Source organism: Tupaia chinensis, unplaced genomic scaffold, assembly GCF_000334495.1.
Source record: "Tupaia chinensis unplaced genomic scaffold, TupChi_1.0 Scaffold000054_1, whole genome shotgun sequence".
Lineage (NCBI taxonomy): Eukaryota > Metazoa > Chordata > Mammalia > Scandentia > Tupaiidae > Tupaia > Tupaia belangeri.
In genome coordinates, this window is record NW_006159512.1 from 4,924,768 (window position 1) to 4,949,412 (window position 24,645).

At 40.1% G+C, this 24,645-nt stretch overlaps 1 protein-coding gene across 1 annotated transcript in view; it reads right to left on the reverse strand.

The window, feature by feature from the left end:
* The window catches only part of GNPTAB (N-acetylglucosamine-1-phosphate transferase subunits alpha and beta), a 107,618-nt gene that overhangs the window by 16,467 nt on the left and 66,506 nt on the right, over positions 1–24,645 (reverse strand). The window contains exons 6-16 of the mRNA XM_006141392.3: positions 23,274–23,338; positions 22,873–23,007; positions 13,555–13,716; positions 12,583–12,762; positions 12,188–12,358; positions 9,897–10,020; positions 7,901–8,104; positions 5,554–6,656; positions 2,065–2,264; positions 1,622–1,841; positions 1,129–1,242 (exon numbers count right to left, since the gene is read on the reverse strand). Of these exons, the coding sequence (XP_006141454.1) occupies positions 1,129–1,242; positions 1,622–1,841; positions 2,065–2,264; positions 5,554–6,656; positions 7,901–8,104; positions 9,897–10,020; positions 12,188–12,358; positions 12,583–12,762; positions 13,555–13,716; positions 22,873–23,007; positions 23,274–23,338 (2,678 nt within the window). The remainder of the gene's footprint in view (positions 1–1,128; positions 1,243–1,621; positions 1,842–2,064; positions 2,265–5,553; positions 6,657–7,900; positions 8,105–9,896; positions 10,021–12,187; positions 12,359–12,582; positions 12,763–13,554; positions 13,717–22,872; positions 23,008–23,273; positions 23,339–24,645) is intronic.

Genomic DNA, 24,645 nt, shown 5'->3' on the forward strand with positions numbered 1-24,645 from the left:
AAAGCTTAATAAATAAGAACATACTGGTAGAATCAGCAGATGTAGTAATGGTTACGTTGCTAGACTCTCATGCAGTCATCCTGGACCTGGTGGCTTAAAACTCATGCCAGGCATGTGTATATGCCTGCCCAAAATCCCAAGAGGAGAAGGGACTGCAGTGTGGTCATCCTCCCTGAGGGAGTGATTTCACACTTTCTGTCTCTCTGTCTGTCTCTGTCTCTCTGGCAAGTGTACATGCCCTATAACAAAAATCTCTCTAAAAAATATGTATTTATTCTATGAAAGCAAAAGCTATTCATTATAGATAATATGGAAAATACTAGTGTAAAAAAAGATCTTAAATACTACCCGTTGTCATTTCTGTTATCTTTCGGGGCATGTATTATATGTAAGGGGGTGGTAATTGGGAATTCTGCATAGCTAGGATTACACTGGGTATATGGTACTACCCATTTCCTTCCCCACTTAATTTTACTTTCTATATATTATAAAAATCAACTGTAAATACTACATTAAAGGCTGTGTTATATCCTCCTTTTGTTATTTCTAAGATATCCATTTTTTTTTCATCTTTTAATTTCTCTGAAACTAGGGTATGTCTTACAATCAATTCTTCTATTTACTTTAGCCAAGTGGAATTTCAATGTGGTTGTGTGCAAATCATCAACTGCCCCCACTAGTAAGATTAAGAATGGGACAGCATCAAAGCAAATTAGCTTTGATGACTAGGGTGTTCCACCTGATGCACATTTCCTTAGTTGATATTTAACCGTGGGATTGTTCTCCCTGGCCAGTGGAAACGCTCTCAAGCTATTTTCTGCCACCCTTGGCAAACAGAATGTCTGCTTATGGAATATAAGCAACTAATCTGACTATCAGCTTACATATCTGAATACAGGCTTACATGTTTGAATATTGGTTTACATATCTACGGGGGGCAGATTTCTAACCAAGACATAAATAATTCTTGATTATTTGTGCTACTACTTACTTTGCACCAGAGATCTATAAACATAAAGCCTGACCCTAACTTTTGAAGTGCTATACGGAGATGGCATAAATAACACTTGATAAGGATATATTTTGTGTTGTACATAATACATGCTATATGTAACCCATGCCACTTACCAGGTTGGGATCATAGTATGCTTCCTGAGTTGGTGGAATATTGTTTAGCTGAGTGATATTAGCAGGAAGCATTTTTGAGCAATTTATTAACATGTGTTCCAGACCTGTCAAATCCTAGCAAAGCAAAACAAAAGAGAACTGCATGATAAGTAATGACTGCACTTTCAATAATAAAAAAAACTATGTAACTAAGTCTCTAAACATGGTTTTAATGCTATCTTCAAAGAGAGTTTGAGTATTTATTATAACTCTTAAAATAAAGACACTCTAAAAAGAGCAAAATCAGATAATGCAACGGAAGTTTTTTGTCCTCATTTCAAAGAAGAATTCGCTTTTAATTCTGGCACTAAAAACTAACTAGCTATGAACATTTACATTAAATATTAGAATTACTTTTATGTGCACTATTTTGAAATACATGGGAAAAAAGACATATTAGAATTAAAATTTTCATTGAAAGTATCATGAAGTTTAGAGTAAAACAATACAACACCTGCAAACTTAAAGGTAGGTCATGAATTCTGGTAGCCAGTGTTCGGATTTCTCGGTCAGACAAAACTCCAGATTGGTCTGTATCAACTTCATCAAAGACTTGAGATATATTCAGTGGCTGAACTGCACTCATAAGATAATAAAAATAAGAGAAGGCAAACTGCATATCCTCAGAATGGCGTACTTTGTGAAATGATGTCTTGTCAAATTCTTCAGGAAACCTGTCCAAATACAACATATAATTAATTGTAAGACATACCAGGAGTACCTATGGTATCTAATGTTTGTGGAGAGAGAATAGTTTTTCTTCTCATTTACTTAGAAGATACCTCTAACAGATCAGTCATTAAATATTAGCAACAAATTCAGCATAGCAAACATACATATTTCAACTAGCCTTAGCTCTAAACACAAGCAAGCAATGCAAACATAAGCAAGACTTACATATCTTGCAGTTCTTGCATAACGATCCGGTCAATCATGTGAGGCATGTGTGCAGGGACTTTTCGAGATGTGAATCCAAACTTGCTATTTAGAATTTTATTTACATATCGAAGGGAATCTGCAAATGTATCCTTTAGTTGCCTTCCAGTATGTTTGCTATCAGTAAAGTATGCCAATTGTGTCTTCAGTGACTCTTCTTCCTGAAAAGAGAATCCCACATACTGTAGTATTATGTTTACTGCACAAGTATACTTTTTTTTTTTTAAGAAAGATTTTGCGCTTGCTGGAGAGGCAGAAAGTGAGAAATCAGCCCCCTGGATGGATGGCCATGCCACAATCGCTTCTCCTCCATTCTCCTCTCGGGATCTTAGGCATAAATGCATATGTGCCCGGTGTGAACTTTAAGCTGCCGAGTCCAGGATTTGAATGGGAGTCAACTACATGGGAGTCCAGCAATATAACCATTACACCATCTGGTCCCTGTACTTTGTTAAATATAGATGAAAGTACCATTTTATGTAATGTGTTAGTAATTAGTCACTAACTGCCTCTGAGGGACAAATGAAATGCATCACTTTAAGCGGTCTCCAAACAGAACTAGATTCCAGTGCAAATATCATGAATAAAGGCTTAGAGTAATAGTTGTGTGATGGGAATATATTTATAGGGTATCCTGTAAGGGCTTGGGATTGACTATGGGATTTCAAAGTTGATTCAGAGCAACATTTATAAAATTTACTTTCATATCAATTTGCTAGTACTTCAATATCAAGCTATTCCTGCTAGTGACATTAAAGCAGGAATTAGTTTTCTTTTCAACACAGTGACTAGAAACAAATTTGGTTTCACCACGTAATAGTGTTAATATAAAAAAACAGGTCCAACCCTCGTGGTGTAGCAGAAGAAGCATGTAGCTCTGCAATGCTGGAGGCCACAAGGCAACTGGAGTTGTGTTCCTGGGTCAACCAGTACACACCCAGTGTCCACACACATGCCTGTCATCCTAGCAGGCTGGGAAGGCTTGAAGGCAGGATAGTGGCATGAGATCTTCCCTGTCGAGGGTGCCTATTTTTGCTTTCTCTCTTTTTCACACACACGTTAAATAAATAAATAATAAATAAATAAATAAATAAATAAAATAAGTATGTAAGTAAATTTATAAAAAAAAATCTATAAAATCCAAACCAATTTTTTTTGAGAGGTTTTTGCTGTAGGGCGTGTGCACTCACCAGAAAGACAGAGAGAGACAGAGAGACAGAAAGAGAGAAATCACCCTTCCAGGGGAGATGGCCACGCCACAATCCCTTCTCCTCCATTCTCCAGGATATTGGACACACATGCACATGTGCCCGGTGTGAGCCTAAGCCACTGGGTCTGGGACTCGAACCATGATCTACTACATGGGAGTCCAGTGACATAGCCATTACTCCAACTGCTGGTCCCAAACCAATACAATTCTGTCATATAAATAAAGAAAAAAAAAAATCAAACTAGATGAAAAAGCTGGTTCCGGCAATGCACTACTCAAAAGAAGCCAGAGGAGTCCCAAATGGTGACTGAATGAATCCCTGGCCCAGTAAGGCTGAAACACACTGGGCACACTCATCACTGCCCAAAATCTGACAGGCTGGAGAACTGGAAGAAGGAGATCAGGACATGACCAGATGCCATGGAAGGTGATCATCTCTCTCTGTCTCTCTCACACACATATGCATAAGCTTTACCATGAATACAATTTTTCTAAAAATCAGGCAGAACCAGAAGGACAAAGAAAATTGGCAAAGCACTCAAACACAAATTATAAAAGAAGAAATATTTTGCTTCTAAAAATGATAAAAACGTAGGGGCTGGCAGGTGGCGTGGTGGTCAAGGGCACTGGACTCTGACATGGCCGATCGTGGTTTGACTCCCAGACCTGGCAGCTTGCTTTCTCACTTCCCTTTCTCTCTCTCACTCCGTCCCTCTCTGGTCAAATTAAAAAATAAATAAATGAATGGATAAATAAAGTTAAGTAAAATAATTCTTTTAAAAAAAGTAGAGCTGGTATTGATAAGGTTCATAGAGGTTAACCAGTATAGAAACAGCACTCTAAATACTGTTTGTGGGAGTATAACATTTTAGAAACACATATTTAAAGTTTATATGACCCAGATCCATTAACCTAATAATTACACCTACATAAGTAAAAATGTAATCAAGTGTAAAATATATGTACAAGCTATTTATTACAACACTATTTGCAACTGTCACACAATAAAAATAACTTAGAGCCGTTAAAAAGAACAATGGCATGGACACAGGTAGTTTACCTGCAAACTACTAAATCAAAAGACAACTACATAAAAATATGTGCACAGTGCAGTTTCACTGATGCAAAACAGAAACTGTATATAAAGCCTGTATGTGTGTATATGGAGAGAAAAATACTGGAAAGACACCCGCCAGACTAGTAAGAGTGATTATCTCAGGGAGGGAGGGTGAGAAAAGAAGAAAACCTTTCCCTTTTTACTGTATATTTTTGCATTGCTTTCAGTTTTTAACATTAACCTTCAGTGCTTTTACAAGTTAAAAAATAATAAAATAAGGAAGAAAAGGGTGGAAAGTGAGGAAATATACATAGAACTCCGCAGTCCTTCACATAACCACTAGTAAATCCTAAATGTGCCAGGCAGAAGATACTTCCCCAAAATGCTCAGAGGCATAAGACAATTTCCCCTTCACCCTCTTTTTTTTTTTCTCAGTCTAACATCTGCTTGTGGCTATGTTTCTTCACTATCCAGCCTAGACCACATGGCTGTCTTGGTGTCTCAATTTCTGCCCTCTTCAAAGGTCAGCTCACAGAGGATGTCCCCACAGATGCCGTCCCTAATACTCTAAGAGAAAAAGCATTCTCCTCTGTATTCCTTGCCTGTCTAAATGCTTCTCTTGCTGTTTCAATTATCTGCCCACAAATCCATCTCCCTCCTGGTCTCTGAGTCTCCACAAGGGGCCACTGTGTTCTACTTGTCCACTGGGATAGCTCTTGGGAGAAGTTCAGGTGACACCACAGCATGGTGGAAGCTCTGGGACAGGGAAGGACTCTCTAACTTGGAGTTTTGGTGCACATTGACTGGCTGTGATGATAGTGGGAAAGATAATGAGCCTATCTGAACATCAGGTTTTTTATCAGTAAAGTATCAGATCTGACCGCAAAGACAAGATGTCATCTTGTACTTCCTTGGGGTATACCCCCGGCTAAATTCTTTAGTCATTCACATGGGGGCTCTTTCCTAAACTGTGAATGAGGATACGGATAGTAAATACTCTCATACAGCATTTGTATTATAAGGGTTATTGGGAAAATTAAATGAAACCCTCTAAGACAAGCACTTAGTTCAGTGGCTGGCACAATGAAGTGGGGAATAAATGGCAGCTATTATTATATATTATCAATTACAAGACCATTTATTTGTTCTAGCATGAGAAAGAATAATGCTGGCTGTAACTTACATCAAGAAGATCTTGGAAATATTTTTTTTTCTCCCATGGCAAAAAACCCACGTAACTTTCTGTGTAATGCTGCAGCTTTCTTCCAGGTAATATGCTATTAACACCTGTGAGATTTTTAGCATTTTCCTCCAGTCTGTTTCTCTCTTCTTTCTCTGTGATTTTCTTTTCTTTTGCCACAAGGTTTTCCAGTGGAACAATCAGAGATGAGAGCTTTTCTTCTGAGACATCCTTGCCTACTACTTGCTGGGTCTGAGTTTCTGATCTAAACGTTGTTTTGGTCTCCAAATTCAGGGATGGATTTGGACCCTGATAGTGACTGTTTACTTTCATTGTCACTACAGGAAAAGTCGACCTCTGTAGATTTTCATATACTTCTGTGCTCTTTTGCAAGATGTTTTTGTCAACTTTTTTTTCTTGTGGGGCTTCCAAAATGCCATTTATTTTACCTGTTACTACAGCTTGATTTATTTTCACTTTAGCATCTTGTAAATTCATCAGGAATGATCTCAGCAAAGCTGACTTAGACAAATTGTATCCTTTCAAAGTGATGTCTCCCTGTTCCAGCTGCAAATCCAATTTACTGAGAGTCAATTGGGCCTCTTTTGGAAGGAGTGAAATATTCACGAGGGGAATTTTTACCTCCTCTTGGAATCGCCCTGTTGAGTTAGCATTATGTCTCCTGACCTTTGGGAAGCGTTTTTCTTCAGGAATATCCTCAAAAAGGATTTCTGCCTCTGGAAGAAGTGTTATGGGGCTAACCAAATTTTCATAAGACTTCTGGGTCGTAGAATTCAGTTTTGGTACCTCCCTTGTGTCCACCTCTACTGTTATTTGGATTTTGAACTCTTCATCACTCATACTTTGAAACGTGAGATTAAAATGTATTGTGGTTGCATTCATTCCACTGTGCATGATGAGATGAATGGTTTTCCACTTATTGGCAATGGACGCATGTCTAATTATTGGATTATCACTATAGGCACCTTCAACTCCTCTTTTGGCTATTTCCGCAAAACTGAAATAAGGCAGGCATTCACCTTTTGGAATAACATAGTGAGTCTGATTTGGGAGAAGAGTTACTTTATACAGCTCATGAAAATGATCTAGAGGAGAAAACACAAACATAATTAAAAAAAAAAACTATTCTTTTTACTCATTTAATTCTTTTATTTATTTACTTTCTAAGAGCAAATTTAAATTTATTTTTTAAAAAAATTAGAAATTCTGGGGCTGGCAGGTGATGTGGTGGTTAAGGGTGCTAGACTCCCACATGGCTGACCGTGGTTCGAGTCCCAGACCTGGCAGCTTGCTTTCTCACTCTATCTCTCTGATCAAATTTAAATAAATAAATAAATAAATAAACAAATAAATAAATATTAACAAAAAATAATTCTTAAAAAATATTCTAATATAATAGCCACTGATAAAGGGCTTATTTCATTATCTTAGGTGATCACATAAATTAACATGAAATATTGGCCCTGACTCACTAAGATAAAACACAATTCCTTAAAAAACAAACAAACAAACAAACAACGACAAAAAGAAACTCCTGCAGAGTCTCCCCACACTAGGATCCTCCTGACTCAGCCTCCCTGAATCACTGGGATTACAGGCACATGCCGTATCAAGCTTTTAGGTTGGATAGGAAATCAAACCCAGGCCTCCCACATGGTCCCAAACCAACAGAGCATGGTATTTTAGCAGCATGCACTTCCATGACTGGACCAAACGATTATTAACAATACATTCCTATTGATGATAATGTGAATAGTCCTCAACTGGACTGGTGTGAAGTAGTCATGTGAAAATTCACTTTATAAGCTAAGAGATATATGGTGATTGAATGTATAAAATTAAAATATAAAATAAAAAAGAAGTGAAATTCTCCACCATAAGAAAATTACATAAATAAAAATGCATTCCTCCTCTATCATTTCCATCTTTTTCTCCATTTGAAAAAAAATCTTTCTGCCAAAACAACCCCATTAATAAGCTATCAAGATCCTGTATGCAGACCATGATTATTTAATGAATTGCTGATCTCCTTCATTGTTTCCAAATTAAGCCTTCACTACATATTTTCAGCTAAGATAAATCTGCTCACTCCCAAAAAATAAAACTGGAGCATAATGGGAAAATGTACATCCTTAGTATTTACTTTACTGTTTTCTAAAGATCTGTGTCCTTTTTTTAGTTTTAATTTACAACTAGTTTGGATCTAAGGGTAGAAGAGGGATATGCAGAAAATAATTATTTTAAGTAACAACGATCATCCAAAACCCCCTCTATTTTTCAAGGATTTTTACCTCCTATTCTCAACACATTTTTATGGCAACAAATGTACCTTGTCCACAGTCACCAGCATCAAACCCACAAGACAAGACATTGCAGGCTTGGTCACAGAACTTATCAGCGAGCCAGGAGTTGGCACATCCTTGATTACAGTAAGAAACACTGTTTATTCCTCCACCAAACTGCCAGGGCTGTCCAAGTCCGATATTCCCGGTACCACCACCTCCTGCAACATAGCGACTCCCTCCACTGTTACCTGTACAGGGAGAGAGGAAGACAGAATCTTGCTGTGCTTATGATTTTGAAAAAAAGACAGTTCCTTTTTTCTTACTAATGTTTTGAAGATTGGTGCATGGATTATGGTCAGAAAAGGTTCATACCATTCTTTAGCAGAAGATTCACATATCTTAAGAAGAAAATAAACTAAAATGGGACATCACTTGCCAGTAGGTAATGACCAGGCCTTGGCACTTTGTAGCTGTGGAACTGACAAGTATAACCCTCAAATTTGCTCAGGGGGAGGGGAGAGAATGTGCAGACAGATACGGAAAAACAGGGCAACAGAAAGAAATTATTCTAAAGACTATAGCTATCAGAACTGCCAAAAGCATGTCCAAGCTTGGGTATGGACTTGTTATCAAATGTTAATGTTCTACCAGGGGTTGAGTTTTCAGGTCCTCACCAGTCTACTCTGCACATCTGCATTCCCTTCCTGAAGATTCTGGAATTTTTCAAAATGCGGCTAAGAGATCTATCCGAAACATAACTTGAAGTTTTGTTTCTTCCAATATTCAACACATTTCCAAATCTATTTCCTCAACGAAACAAGGGGATGGTGAACTATGTGCACATACTCTCTCTCAGGTGGCCAAGAAATTCAAGTAGATAATGAATAATGCTCTATAAGTTTAATGATTTATAAGCTGAAAGGCAATAGGTAAACATAAAAGAAATGTTATTTTCCTTTTTTTGAGAGTGTTTTTTCTATAGGGCTCTTGTGCTCACTAGAGGGGTGGGGGGACAGAAAGCAAGAAATCAACCCCCGAGGGAGTAGTCACACCATAATCCCTTCCCAACTCCATTCTCCTCTCTGGATCTTGGGCATGCACACACACATGCCCAGCATAAGTTTCAAGCCTCTGGGTTCAGGACTCAAACTGAGGTTGGCCATGCTAGAGTCCAGCGACGTAACCATTATGCATCTGCTGGTCCCAAAAAATATGTTATTTTCGGGAACCAGCAGTTAGCATAATGGCTATGTCGCTGGACTCCCACGTAGTCGACCACGGTTTGTGTCCCGGACCCGGTGGCTTAAAACTCACGCCGGGCGCGTGTGCGTGCGTGCCCAAGATCCCGAGAGGAGAATGGAGGAGAAGGGATTGCGGCGTGACCATCCCCCTGGGGGGTGATTTCTCGCTTTCTGTCTCGATGTCTCTCTCTGTCTGTCTGACGAGCGCACGCGCCCTACAGTGAAAATCATCTCTCCAAAAAAAAAAAAAATGTTATTTTCATCATGTCCAAATATAAGTATACAAAAGAGAAGAGATACTGAGAAGATAAGACATTTATTTCTTTTGTATCTTTTCAGTCATTCCCAGATCTACCGCAACCTGCTGGTAAAAGCTATGAGCTATGAGATCCTGTTAGAAGAACCAGTGATTCTTTTTTTTTTTTTTTGGAGAGGTTTTTCGCTATAAGGCACGTGCGCTTGCCAGACAGAGAGAGACAGAGAGACAGAAAGTGAGAAATCACCCCCCCCCCAGGGGGGATGGCCACGCCGCAATCCCTTCTCCTCCATTCTCCTCTCGGGATCTTGGGCACGCACGCACACGCGCCCAGCATGAGTTTTAAGCCACTGGGAAAATGCCCTTAACAATGGATAACACGAATAAATTGGGCTACAGGGGAACACAAATCATCACCTCTAAAGAGTCTATGGATTATTGATTATTTCAATACATAGTTCAGTCAACAGAATATGTTCAACAATAGTCATGAATGAAAAGATTCCATAAACATGAACAAATAACATTTTAACACATCCTTACCAGAGCAATCACCGCCATCCCAGTCGCAGGCTGAATTATTGCACGCTTTGTCACAATAGCCGTCTTTAATCCAGGAACCTGGGCAGCCCTCAGCACAGTTAGGCACGGGCCACGTCAAGTAAACCTACAATATAGCCAAAGAGAAAACAAAATTATTTCTGGTTTCTGACACTTTTCTTTGAGGGTATGTGTGCTCACTGGAGAGACAGAAACAGAGAGACAGAAAGCAAGAAATCAGTCCTCCCCCGAGGGGAGAATGGTCATGTTGCAATCCCTTCTCCTCTATTCTCCTCTCAGAATTTTAAACATACATGCAGGTGCACCCGGAGTGAGTTTTAAGCCACTGGGTCCTGAACTCAAACCGCAGTTGACTATGTGACCATTATGCCATCTGCTGGTCCCTGGTTTCCAAACTTTTCACTCTTGAATTGGGATTCCTTTTTTAAATTTACTTTTTTTAAAAAAAGTCTCTTGAAAGATTAAAATTTTCTAGGGCTAACTATCTACATTCATGCTTGCCTTAAATTTTCTCGTACCATTGTAGCTTTCTATTGTAAATCCCACTGTGTTGATGTCTCTAACTGAGCACATTTACTCTTTTCCATTACTCAAGGACAAGGATTCTATTTGCAGATTAATTTCTTACAACACAGTTTCATAATGTGAGACTTAAAGATGAGTTTAAAAAAAAAAAAGCAAAACAAAAACAAATCAAAGCAGTTGGAAGGCTGGTCCCATAACACAGTGGTAAGTCCTGTGCCTAGGGAGCTGGATTCCACATGGGTGACCATGGTTCAAATCCTAGCACCCTGAGGCTTACAAAACAGGCCAGTAGATTCTAAACAAGAAAGATAAGTGGAAAAGGGATTGTAGCATGATTAGCCCCCACTGAGGAGTATTTTCTCCTTATCTCTCTCTCATGAGCACATAAAAGCAGGTAGAAAGTATGCCACAGCCACTGCTTTTCTGTGACAACTATCAGTAACTCCTGCATAATCTTGTGTTACAGCAGAAGAAGCAGATGAACTCTCAATGCCCTTGATCTCCCTGTATGATAAATTAATCAACACAGCATTTTGAGCTGTGCACTCACCTGCTAGCTCTCAAAGTCAGTGATATGATACATGGCTACTTTTAAAATTAAAAACATTAAAAAGAAACTCCCCCTTTTAAAGTGTCTATGCTTTAGACAGTGCGTGTATTCTAAATTAACTTCTTCATCTAAATTCTTATTTGTTCTTCAAAATAAAGTCAACTTAGATGGGAGTTCTCCCCTTGTTCATCTGATTTAAATTTCTTGTGCTCACACTCCTCAGCACCAGGGCACACCTGTCAGCACAAAGAGCACTGCACACAGTCACTGATTTTTGAGTTTGTCCTGCGAAGTCACAGGCTCAACTTTGCAGTTCTACCACCTAACACAGAGGCAGCTAGTGAATGGGGGAACAGGAGAATGAGCTCACTGGGATGGCATAAATGACAAAAAAGCAGCTCTGTGCTATTAGAACCTCCACTTGCAGCATTTTATAACTTATAACCTTATGGTGATATTCTTTAACTTGTCACTGAATCCTTCCAACAATGCTATAGGGGCATTTGTATTTTCCCCTATCCAAACAGAAAACTCAGAGGCCATGTCATTATCCAGGACTGTCCTAGGCAGTTGGTCCCTGCATTAACACTTCTCCATCCTGCCTCTCAACAAAGCCAGAGGGAGACGGATTGTCTTAAATGAAATTTCGTCTATACCTTATTTTTCAAAAGTAGGTTCACTTATTCTGCTCATGATAAAGCACACATGTATGCACAGAAGGGAGTGAGAGAGAAGAGACAGAGAGAAGTACCCTTGATAGGGTGTCAATACATGACAATCCCCTACCCCTGGCCCTCCAGAGCTCGTCAGGATCCTGGGCATGCATGCATGTGCCCAGAGTGAATCCACAGTAGGCCATGTGGCTTCTAGCACTGCAGTTTAGTTTACTACCAACTGTGCCACCAGTCTGGGCCACATCCTTATCGTTAAGCACTAATGTGAACACTTTCTTATCTTGGTCATTTTTGCTGACATTCTAACAATTCTGTGTTGCACAGTGATTTTGCCTTTTCAGTTACTGTAGGAGAAAATGCAAATGGTGAGGGGAAAAGAGAGAGTTCTGAGGGTCTAAGAATATAGAGAAGCAAATTCCTGCTACAGTTTCCTTACACCTAAATTGTCTTAAGGCTTTAGCTCAGCAATTGAAACGCTTAAAGAGTTCCTGAGATGCTAAGTGACTCTCAAGTTCGGGACTCACCTTTTGACCTTTGGAATGACTGTAAAAATCATCTGGCCAGACATCCTTCCCAAACATGACATCGTCATTCAGGTAGATAAACTTCTGGGACAGCCCTTCAATGCGATGAATGTGACTTTCAATAGCAGGTGAACTAAAGGTAGGCAGGTGGCTCAGATTTCGAAAAACATCCTTTTAACAGGAAAAAAAAAGAACAAGAGAAAGAAGACAAATGAGAGTTGCTTTGTTGTGGTTTCATTTCATTTTTAGGAGGAAAGAAAGGAAGAAAATAGGAGTATTAAAGGTGAACGTGGAAGTGAGAAGAGAAAGGGGCATGAAACCATGGCGATCCCTACACCACATTAAAAGAACGGAATAGAAAGCTGGAGCATTGTGATATTTGGAAAGTTGTGTACCTGGTGTGTAACGATCGTCACTCGGGGATTGTCAAGGTTTAGCCAGGAGGGTATCTGCCCGTTGGTGACAATGAAAATATTCCGAACCCATGGGGCATGCCTCTCGATGGAGCGCAGTGAGTATCTCAGCTCTTCATTATCTTCGAATCGGCTGGCTGAAATGTCTTCATCTTGTTTAGACTGAGAAACACATTTGGGACATGAAGCTGTGGATATTTCTGACGTAAGACTTCCTCCCCAAGTCCTTCACCTCTGCCTTCTCCGCTCTCAGGTATAAACTCTGGCAGACTTATTTATTTAATTCCATTTTTATTATTATTATTTTTTAATTTGACCATAGAGAGACAGAGAGAGAGAGGGAAAGTGAGAAAGCAGGCTGCCAGATCTGGGACTCGAACCTGATAGGCCATGTGGGAATCTGGCACCTTTATCCACCATGCCACTTGCCGGCCCGACTCTGGCATACTTTTAAAGAAGGAGTTCTAATTTTAAATGCTACAAAAATTGCAAAAGACTCAGTATATTAAAAAACAAAAACAAAACAAAAACCCTAAAAGATACAGCATTTCTTAACATACTTTATAGAAAAGTTTCTTGGATATGATTCTAGGCCATTTCAATTAATTTATTTTTTACACATAGGGTCTGGCTGTGTCATAGTCCTCCTGCCTCAGCCTTTCCAAGTGACTGGGGTTACAGGTGAGCCCAACTGGAAGAATGCCAGCCTTTAGGTAGGACTAGGAATCAAATCTGCACCTCCATACAATCCTAGCCTGTGGAGCACAGCATCTTAGGTAAGGCCTTAGCGAGGCCCTCACTCCAATTAACATTAGACCAATGGCAGTGGCTGGAAAATTAGAAAAGTTCTAATCAACTCACCTCTAAGTCCTCTTTTCTCTCCTAATACAGTGACTTATAAATGTTTACATTCTAAACGCTTGACTGAGTTGTAAGAACCTCTGCAGCCCTTACCTGGCTGATGGCGCTCAGATCCCACAGCAAGTATGCAGGACTTATGGTCAGTTCTTTTCCCTCAATGGTCATGTTCTTCTTAGTTTGCTTATTAAGTTCTTGGAAATCCCTGGGGTTATTCAACTTGAGAAGCGCCACACTGGCCTCTGAATACAACTGCAACTATCAAATAATGAGAAGGTTACACACAGACAAAATACTGAGTTTCAAGGAAGAGACACCTTTAAATTTCCAGTATGACCTTTAATCTTGAAGTGGCAAGACAATTTCACTAAAATAAGACAACCTAAACAGGTCAGATGCATTTTCCAGATGAATGTGACAGACCAGATGTTTAATTACAAGAAGGACTGATGGCACAGGTAGAAAATGAGACATCCCAGGCCCCGTATGAAAGCTGCAGTCATTATTCAATGTTACCAAGTGCCACCAGCGTTCCTAAAAGGCCCAAATGCCTAACTTGTACATGAAATCTCCTCAATTTTCAATATGGGCTCAGATGCTTTTGACTGCCTTGCATTCAAAACACACACACACACACACACACACACACACACACACACCTGCTATCCAACCATTTGTGAATCTGTTCTGGAATATTTCCCATCTGCTTATACTGGAGGAAAATCCTGCAATGGAACTTTGCTGGAATTGCTGACAAGCACATCTGCTAGTGGGTTTGATCCACACGCCCAGGAGAAGGACCACTGGCAGAGATGCCTGAAGTGCTTCCACAGAAAAACCACCCTTTTGAGCAAAGCTTTTGGAGCAATCATTGGTCTAGGAGAAAACATCATAAACATCAACAAGTTGTACAACGAGGCTTTCTCCACCCAAAACAGTCTACTCCAACTTTTATCTATTTTATGTTCGGACTCTTATAATATAATTTCCTATGAAGAAGAGGTTTTTAGAGTTAAGGAAAGGGATGAAAACCACTCAAGAGGTGAAAAGCCAAAAGCTTAAATGATTATTTATATGTATGAGATGTTCTGCTGCTATAATCAACTAGGCTCTAAGAGAAGGGGGTAAAGAAGTACACTCTGCTAGCCTCTAGGTGGCAGCCCAATCCAAGGAGAGGAGGCGGATTTGTGCTTAAGGCTGCAGTTAACTTGATCAATTGCCTATCTATCTATCTATCTATCTATCTATCTCTGTGTGCATAAATACACACACACACACACACACACACACACACACACACACACAGAGCTTCTTACTTTAAATTATAAATTTAACTAAGTTCTTATAAATTATAATGTTTTTAAAGAGACGACAAACTCTACACCCACTCCCTGCAGATCCACAAAGAACCCGTAACATGATTAAGAAATAAAGCTTTGTTCTGATTAAGCCACTGAGATTACAGGATGTTTGTTACTGCAGCATTACGTACAATAAGGAGACTGCCACACCTACGTATAGTAACAGGAGGCAAGGGAAGAGGAAGAGAAAGGTAGAACGAAATGGTGGTCTAGGACAGGCCCTGTAATGATGAACTGATTATTAACAGAATAACTGATTATTCAATGGATGGATAAATTTGAGTCCATGAAGGATAATATAGATGATAATCAGGAGAAGTAGCATTGTAGAAACTAAAAGAAAACATTTTTTTCAAGAAAAATATTCTGGTGTATTTCTAAAGATAAATGGCAGCATCAAAATGAACAGACCTGGTGGTTAAGGCAGCTGAATCCCACATGGCTGACTGCTTGGTTCAAGTCTGACAACAGCAGCTTGAGAAAATCATGTATGTGTGCTTGCCTGTCCAAAATCCCGAAAGAAAGGAGAAGCAGAGGAGAAAGGACAGTGTTATGACTATTCTCCATGAAGGGTACTTGCTCACTGCCCCCTACTCTGGTGAGCACACATGGCATCTGGCAAAAAATTTTTTTTAATTAAAAGACAAGAAATGAGCAGGTTTGATAATTAGATCAATGAAGATAAATTTTAATAGAGATTTCAAGAACCAGACATTTCATAGTTAAAACTTGTTGATGCTGTACTATATGTATATATATATATATATATATACACATACACACACACTGGAACCAAATCTTATACTTTACACTTTGTATACTATATGAAATGGGACAGGGAAGAGAAATAGTCACAGGGTTAGTAAACCTAAATTCAGAATTATACTGACCAGGTTATAAAATAGAAATCACTCCAGACACGCCATCTGCTGGTCCCTGAACTTCTCATTTTTAAAGGCTACAAAGGAAGGTTGTACCAAGTTGTCTTAAACAATTGTGTATTGGGACCAGAGATGGTGTAATGTCATGTGGCTGGACTCCCACATGGCCGACCATGGTTTGAGTCCCAGACCTGGTGGCTTAAAACTCACACTGGGTGCATGTATGCCCAAAATCCTGAGAGGAGAATGAAGGAGAAGGGATTGCAGTGTGTCCATCCTTCCTGAGGGCTGATTTCTCATTATCTGTCTGTCTCTCCGGTGAGCACACACACCCTGTAGCAAAATCTCTCTAAAAAAAAAAGTGACCAAAAAATAATAATTGTGTATCTGCAGATACTATCTTTCTCGGACAGTTTCAACTAGGGGTAGTTTTGTCCCTAAGGACTCATTTTGCAAAGTCTAGAGACATTTCTTGTTGTCACAAATGGGGGTGGGTATGCTACTGGTATCTAGAGGACAGAGACCTAGGATGTTGCAAAATATTCTACAATGTACAGGACAGTCCTTACAGGAAAGCAGTATCCAGCTGAAACTACTAATGTGAATGTAGAGGCTGAGAAAACCTGTTCTCGGAGACCATGCAGATCCAAAAGGATGACAAAGGCTTTCCTATAAGAAGTTATGTTTCCAACAGTTTTAAAGTACTCAGAAATTCTGAAGGTCTAACCTATTATTATTTCAGATTGATTTAAAGTCATTAAGAATCCCTTATGTAGGGGCTGGCAGGTGGCGTGGTGGTTAAGGACGCTGGACTCCCACATAGCTGACCATGGTTCAAGTCCTGGACATTGTGGCTTGCTTTTTCTGTCTCTCTCTCTCTCTTTGTCTCTCTTGCTCTGACCCTCTCTGGTCAAATAAAAATAAAAATTAAAAAAAGAATCCTTTATGTAAAAATCATGTCAGCTAATAACTCCTGAAAAACAAATTCATGCTTTTGAATGGCTCGAAAATGTAAGGCTACTAGGTCTTATTACGTCCTGGCTGTTTTATAAAACCCAGATCCATTCCAGTGTTGGTTGTTTCATCTACTTAAGTGTTCATTTCAGAAGTGAAATCAAAAGAAAAGGATGCCATGCTTTAAAAGAGCGGGCCTATAAGATGATTTCAGGAAAATTACTAAAAGAAAGGGCATTAGTACAAAATTGTAACAATTTACTGTGGCCTTTAACAGACCCTTAACAGAGGTTTGAGGAGGCAGAGTCCAGGTAAGACAGCGTGCTGTTCCACTATCCTTTCTGTATAAATAAGTGACTTGCTCAGCCTTCAAGGACCCAGTGCAGCCGCTTTCTCTGAAAACTTTCCCCACGTCTCTGACCCATGCGGACCTTTCCTATCTATCTCTAAATGCCAACTCTTACGTTTGTACTACCTCAACAGTTAATCGCTCTCTCAATCGCTATCTTGTTTTGCTATCCAAATACTTAATATGCACACGCTGCTTCCAAAATGTGATTATAACTACTTAAGGACGGTCTATGTTTTCTCCTCCTGCATACTCTCTCAGCAACCACTATAACTGAATTAAATCTAACTTGAGCGCTTTGGCAAGATTCCTTACCTGCTCTAACAGGTTAGAGAAGTGAATCAAAAACAGAAAGAAAAAAAAATAAATGAAAGGCTAGCCCTATGGTTTAGTGGTTAATGGAGCAGGATCATATATGGCTAACCAAGCAGTTTGAATCCTGGAACTGGTGGCTTGAAAAATAAGCCAGGGTACATGTGCATGCATGCCCCCAAATCCTAACAGAATGAAGAAATTGAGAAGACATTACAGCATGACCATGCTCCACTGGGAGCTGCTTTCTCTCTCCCTCTCTGGCAAGTGCACTCACCCTCTGACAATCAATAATCAATCAATGAAACTATTTAGTAACTTGAAAATAAAAACTAACATAACCTATCAAAAGGTGAACTCTGGGACCAGCAGTTGGCGTAATGGCTATGTCGCTGGACTCCCACGTAGTCAACCACGGTTCGAGTCCTGGACCCAGTGGCTTAAACTCACACCAGGTGCGTGTGCGTGCATGCCCAAGATCCTGAGAGGAGAATGGAGGAGAAGGGATTGTGGTGTGGCCATCCCCCCTGGGGAGTGATTTCTAGCTTTCTGTCTCTCTGTCTCTCTCTGTCTTTCTGGCGAGTACATGCACTCTATAGCAAAAACTCTCAAAAAAAAACAAAAAAAAGGTGAATTTTGTGTCCCAGCACATATAAAAGTTCTACACAAGGGCCCAGCCATAACACAACACTTTGCCATGCTAGAAGCTATATAAAAGACTGGGATTTGGTTCTTGGGTATGGGCTCATGTTTATGATTTTGGCTGCCTGAAAGGTTGGAGTCAGGGGGAGGAATATATTGTGAGACCCTGTTGAGGGCGCTGATCTGTCTTTCTCTCACTAAAGAAATAAAATAAACTTAAAAAAAAATGCTACAGATAAATTAAAGGGTAATTAATAAGATCATAAAAGGACTCACCTCAAGGTATCTCAAATTAGCCTCAAATAGAAAGCATTGCTGGATTTTTAAGACCGACCCAGCACATATAAAAGTTCTACACAAGGGCCCAGCCATAACACAACACTTTGCCATGCTAGAAGCTATATAAAAGACTGGGATTTGGTTCTTGGGTATGGGCTCATGTTTATGATTTTGGCTGCCTGAAAGGTTGGAGTCAGGGGGAGGAATATATTGTGAGACCCTGTTGAGGGCGCTGATCTGTCTTTCTCTCACTAAAGAAATAAAATAAACTTAAAAAAAAAATGCTACAGATAAATTAAAGGGTAATTAATAAGATCATAAAAGGACTCACCTCAAGGTATCTCAAATTAGCCTCAAATAGAAAGCATTGCTGGATTTTTAAGACCGACATTCAACGGCCCTTTTCTCCCACATGCCACGAAGCACCTCTAATGCAACACACCCCACACTGAGCTTTGGGGTTCCTTCCCCAAAACTCACTTCTCCCACTGAAGCTCTGAGTGTGTCAATGCTGTCATTTCCACTTATTTCCCCTTCCATTCTCTGTCCTTCCCTCCAACAGCTTATTAAGTCACCAGTGATGCTGGGTGTCTGTTTCAGATGTTTCTGGAACCATTCTCATCTTGGTGCCCGACTGCCAAGGCACTCGTTGAACTGGAATGTCTTGCTGGGCTCTGGCAGCAGTGACTGAACTGGTTTTCCTGCCTCTGGCCAATTACTGTCTCACATCTACCACACCTTCCCTACTATGTTCCCAATAGAACAGCCTGTGTCCTCCTCCTCCTAGTGACTCTCCCTGCCTCCGGGATAACGTTCAGGCTTCTTAATAGAAACCTATCTCAATATGGCCTCAACCTGTCTTCCTGCTCACCCCAGCCTAAGTTCTGCCTATGCTCTGGCCTCTGGGAATAGCTTGCCTTGGTTCTCTGAAAACACCATTTACTTTCAGTCCTCCAGCCTTTTGCTAAGACTATTCCCTCGGCGTGGAATGATCTTTTCTACTCCCTTTTGCTGGGAGAAATGCTGCTCTGTTCAGGACCAGCTAAAAACTTCCTACTCTGCCAAGCCTGCCTTGCCATTCAGGACACCTAGAGCCTAGATGCTCTCACTGTACTTTATGTATGATCTTACTGGGAAGTGATCACATCCAAAAACATTTAAGTGCTTTTATATATTTGACTATCCCTTGCACAGTCCCTGGTCTACAGGCAGTATTTTGTAAATGCTCACTATATAAATAAGGGAACCCAGTGATAGTCAATAAAGTTCATTCTCAGAGTCCTCATAATAAAATTAGGAAGTGAGGGACCAGCAGTTGGAGTAATGGCTATGTTGCTGGACTCCCATGTACTTCGACCGCGGTTCGAGTCCCGGACCTGGTGGCTTAATCTCATGCCGGGAGCATGTGCATGTGTGCCCAGGATCCCAAGAGGAGAACGGAGGAGAAGGTATTGTAGCGTGGCCATCCCCCCTGGGGGGAGTGATTTCTCGCTTTCTGTCTCTCTGTCTCTCTCTGTCTTTCTGGTGAGCGCACACACCCTATAGTAAAAACCTCTTTAAAAAAAAAAAAAAGGATAAAATTAGCAAGTGGAGCCTAGGGAATAAGACTTTTGAAGGACTGGGCTCAAAATGCTGACCACATCTGCTCTTCCTCTTTCTCACTTTCTTGCTAGCCTCTCAAAAGCATATGGTGTAATCCCTCAAGTTGATTGCAGATGCTGGAATCATGAAAATAGCCCACAAAGAACATTATGGATGATTAGCTTGATGCTCTGAGGCATGCTAGCTGCCACAAAGACAAGTCGGGAAATCCAAATAAATCTCCAACTGGGTGAACAAATTGTGGAAAGAGGTATTATGCACAAAGCCTGCTGGTACTCCTTGTCCAGTGCAAGTCACTTGCCCGCTCTGTCTCTGCCTGTATTTACCATACCATGCCACCCCAAGATAAGTCTGCTGAAAGGACCGCTGCTACTTGGGACTGGCCATCTTTGGCAGCACATACCCATCTACCCCTAGATGCAGCAAATCCAGCCAGTACCGGTGAGTGGCTACAGCAGTGCGGGATATTCAAAGTGGAGTGGAAAATGGAGAGGTAGAATGATTCTGCTTTCTTTTAAAAATGAGTTACAGTTGAAATTATTTAAGAAGAACCAAGAATATCTATCTTTCTGCATAATGAAGGTGAACCAATGGTCAAAAGTACGACTATATATGTGTCTACATTTTTTTTTAGAGAGATTTTTTCTATAGTTTATATGTGCTCATCAGACAGAGATCTTTGACATAAAGCAAGAAATTACCCTCTGGGGGATGGTCACACCGCAATCCCTTCTCACCCACTCTCCTCTCAGGATTTTGGGCTCACATGCATGCACACAAACCCAGCATGAGTGTTTTTTTTTTTTTTTTTGGAGAGGTTTTCGCTATACGGCGTGTGCGCTCGCCAGAAAGACAGAGAGAGACAGAGAGATAGAAAACGAAAAATCACCCCCCAGGGGGGATGGCCACGCAGCAATCCCTTCTTCTCCATTCTCCTCTCGGGATCTTGGGCACGCATGCACACGCGCCCGGCGTGAGTTTTAAGCCACCGGGTCCGGGACGCGAACCGTTGTTGACTACATGGGAGTCCAGCGACATAGCCATTACACTAACTGCTGGTTCCCCCCTCCCCGCAACATGAATTTTAAGCCACCATGTCTGGGACTTGAACCACGGTTGACTACATGGGAGTTCAGTCACATAACCATTATGCCATCTGCTGGTCCCATGTGTCTGCAATTCTAGAATAATAGCTAGAAGGCTGAGAAGCTATAATATAAATAAACATTGGCTGAAATAAAAGCTAATATATAGATTTATCTGCCCAAATCAGTACTAAAAATAACTCAGAGGAAAGAAAGATGTAATCTCTATTTTAACATAACTGCAGATTAAGAATAAATTCAATCCTAAAACAGTTTGGCACTAACCTATTTCAAAACACAATAAAGTAAAGTATAGAGGAAAATATGAAAAAAAAAGATACCATCCATATTACCACTGTAAGCATAATACAATATATCTTCAAGCAGTAAAACACTTATGAAAAAAAGAAACAAGTTTAAAGGGAACTTAGGGTGGGGAGACATAAAAAACAGAAACTAACTAAGAACTCCCTTAATCCCGCACCACTATTCCCACCTTACCCTTCACTCCCCAAACTGTCAAATGATGTACAACAGGAAGAATCAAGTCAGTTAAATCCAGTGGCAGAACTCAAAAAGCACTTCTTTATAAAATCCAGAAAACTAGAGCCTAACAAATTCTGGGCCAAGGACTTTATGTATTTTACTCTTAAAAACATTCACATTTTGGGACCAGCAAATGGCGTAATGGCTATGTCGCTGGACTCCCATGTATTTGACAGCGGTTCAAGTTCTGGACCCTGTGGCTTAAAGTCACACCAGGCATGTATGCATACATGCCCAAGATCCTGAGAGGAGAACAGAGGAGAAGGGATTGTGGCATGGCCATCCCTCCTGGGGAGTGATTTCTCGCTTTCTGTCTCTCTGACTCTCTCTCTCTCTTTCTGGTGAACGCATGTGCCCTATAGCAAAAACAAACAAACAAACAAAAAATTGGGACCAGCAGTTAGCGTAATGGCTGTCACTGGACTCCCATGTAGCTGACCAAGGTTCGAGTCCTGGACCCAGTGGCTTAAACTCACACTGTGCATGTGTGTGCGCATGCCCAAGAGGAGAACGGAGGAGAAGAGATTGTGGCGTGGCTATCCCCCGTGGGGGGTGATTTCTTGCTTTTTGTCTCTCTGTCTCTGTCTTTCTGGCGACCGCACATGCCCTATAGCAAAAACCTCTCCAAAAAAAAAAAAAAAACTTTAAAATTAAAAAATAAATTTAAAAATTCACATTTTACAACCTGGAATATTTCTGACAAAATAACAGGATCTTCGACATAAAGTCAAATAGAACGTATACCTACAGGGACTATGCCCTATATCAACTGGGCAAATGACTCTGAAAATAATGAATGCTAAGGAAAAGGCCTGTCCAAAACTAGCCTCAAAGTCAACCCTAATAAATGGCGTCAATGCCAAGTCTGAAGAGTTAGTAAGCATAAACTCTAAATGCATGAATTCTTCAAGTAGCTATCAATGAGAGAGGTTTCCCATGATCAAACACTGCAAATATCTGAAGTATACTCCCTCTAAGAGTGAAAGCTTTTCATAAATATGCAGGTTGGAGTCTACATGTACTTACCACATTTGTGATTTCCCCGTCTCCTTCCAGGCTTCCTTTCCTGACACTGTAAGTTGCATCTGTGGCTGTGTCTGCTCTGTCCACTGCTGTATCTCCACAGCTATAATACCATCTAACACATTATGGGAACTCATTTGTTAGACAAATGTATCCTGTTTCTATCTGGGAAACCAGCAAACCGAATGAGACTCTTGGAGGTCTGCCCAAGTTATAAATAGAAAGCCGCCTTCATGACAATATACTGTAGCAGAAGAGAGTCCCTCTTCACTTCTGAAGACTGTCAGCTGAACTTTGAACAAAATGAGTCACAAAAGAAGGGTCATGCATTAAATGAGATGCATTAAATGTGCCATGCTGATCTATTTTTATGTTCTTACCAGCTTAATTTTAGAAGAAAGATTCTCTGGCAATTTTGTTTTTAGTTGACTTGTCTCCTTGAACGTTGGGGGAAATCCACTCAGGAAAGCCAAATCCTGCATTAACACCAAACCAGGGACTTCCTTATCTGTTGTCTAAAATAAAGAGGAAAAAGACAATTCACTTTTCGCAACACAAGGCTGGTGAAAATTTACAGCGGAGAAAACGTCTGATCTACTTGCATCATACAAACTTCAAAATAAGAATGTAAAGATGATTTAAAACAATACTTATTAATACTAGCAAGCTAGTCTTAGAGAAAAAGTAAACACTAAAATGGTTCTTAAAGGAAAACAACTTTTTTATTTAAACTTTCATTCTAGTGTAAGGCAGAAAGACAGTTAAATTGAAAATGACGTACCAAGTAGCCCCTCCAAATTGTCTGTTTGCTATTTCCTTTAAATACTCCAGTGTGAGCATCTTCAACTACAAGGAAGAATATAACAAACAAGCACATTTTTAATGAAACCTACGATGTCTAGCAGGATTTGTGCAAAGCATTTTGAGAGCTATTAAAGTAACCTAACACATGGTCTCAAAAAAAAGGGCAGGTGGGTGAGACAAAATTAACCCATTCAACAAAAGGGGATAATGTAAATAAGTGTACAATTACGCATTAAGTTCCACTGAGAAACAGAGATTTGTGCTGGCAGCAGAAGCACAGAATGCTTATGGAAACAGTCAAATTTAAGCTGGATCTCAAGAAAATAACAGGATGACAGAAATCACAGATATAGAAGCAAAACATACATATGTCTGAGAAATTATTTTAAAATAAGAATTATTTGGGGACCAGCAGATAGTGTAATGGTTACATTGCTGGACTCCCACATTATCTACCGCAGTTCAAGTCCTGGACCCAGTGACTTAAAACTCACGCCAGGTGTGGGTACGTGTGTACCCAAGGTCTTCAGAGTAGAATGGAAGAGGAGACTGCAGCATGGCCATCCCTTGAAGAATTCATGCATTTAGAGTTTATGCTTATTAACTCTTCAGACTTGGCATTGATGCCATTTGTTAGGGTTGACTTTGAGGCTAGTTTTGGACAGGTCTTTTCCTTAACATTCATTATTTTCAAAGTCATTTGCCCAATTGATTTAGGGCAAGTCCCTGTAGGTATACGTTCTATTTGACTGATTTCTCACTCTCTGTCTGTCTCTCTGGCAAGTGTATGTGCCCTATAGCAAAAATATCTCTCAAAAAAATAAAATAAAGTAATTATTTGATTAGAGTAAATCATTTGGGATTAGTAAGTACTAAAAAACAAGTAAGGAAAGGTAGGGGGCCTTTGAACTATAGGCAGTGGTATTTATGTTAACAGCGGGGAGCCACAGCAGATCCTAAAATCCTATATTTCCTTAAGAATCAGGTCCTCTTGGGACTAGCAGTTAGCATAATGGCTATGTCGCTGGACTCCCACATAGTCGACCGCGGTTCGAGTCCTGGACCCGGTGGATTAAACTCACGCCAGGCGTATTTAGCAAGTCCTCTTGCTAAATACATACACTATCTTATGTAATCCTTTCTCCCTGGAATTGTCATTATGCCCCTTTACACATGAAGAAGCTGAGGTTTTAGAAGACTAGAACTTGCTCAATGTCACACAGCAGATAATCAACAGTCAGCCTAAGCCCAGGAATAGTTGTCTCCCAAGAATGTGAATTTAATCCTTTTGCTATTTGCATTAACTGGAGAATTTGTGAGCATTTTTAAAACTGATGTACATAGGGGCC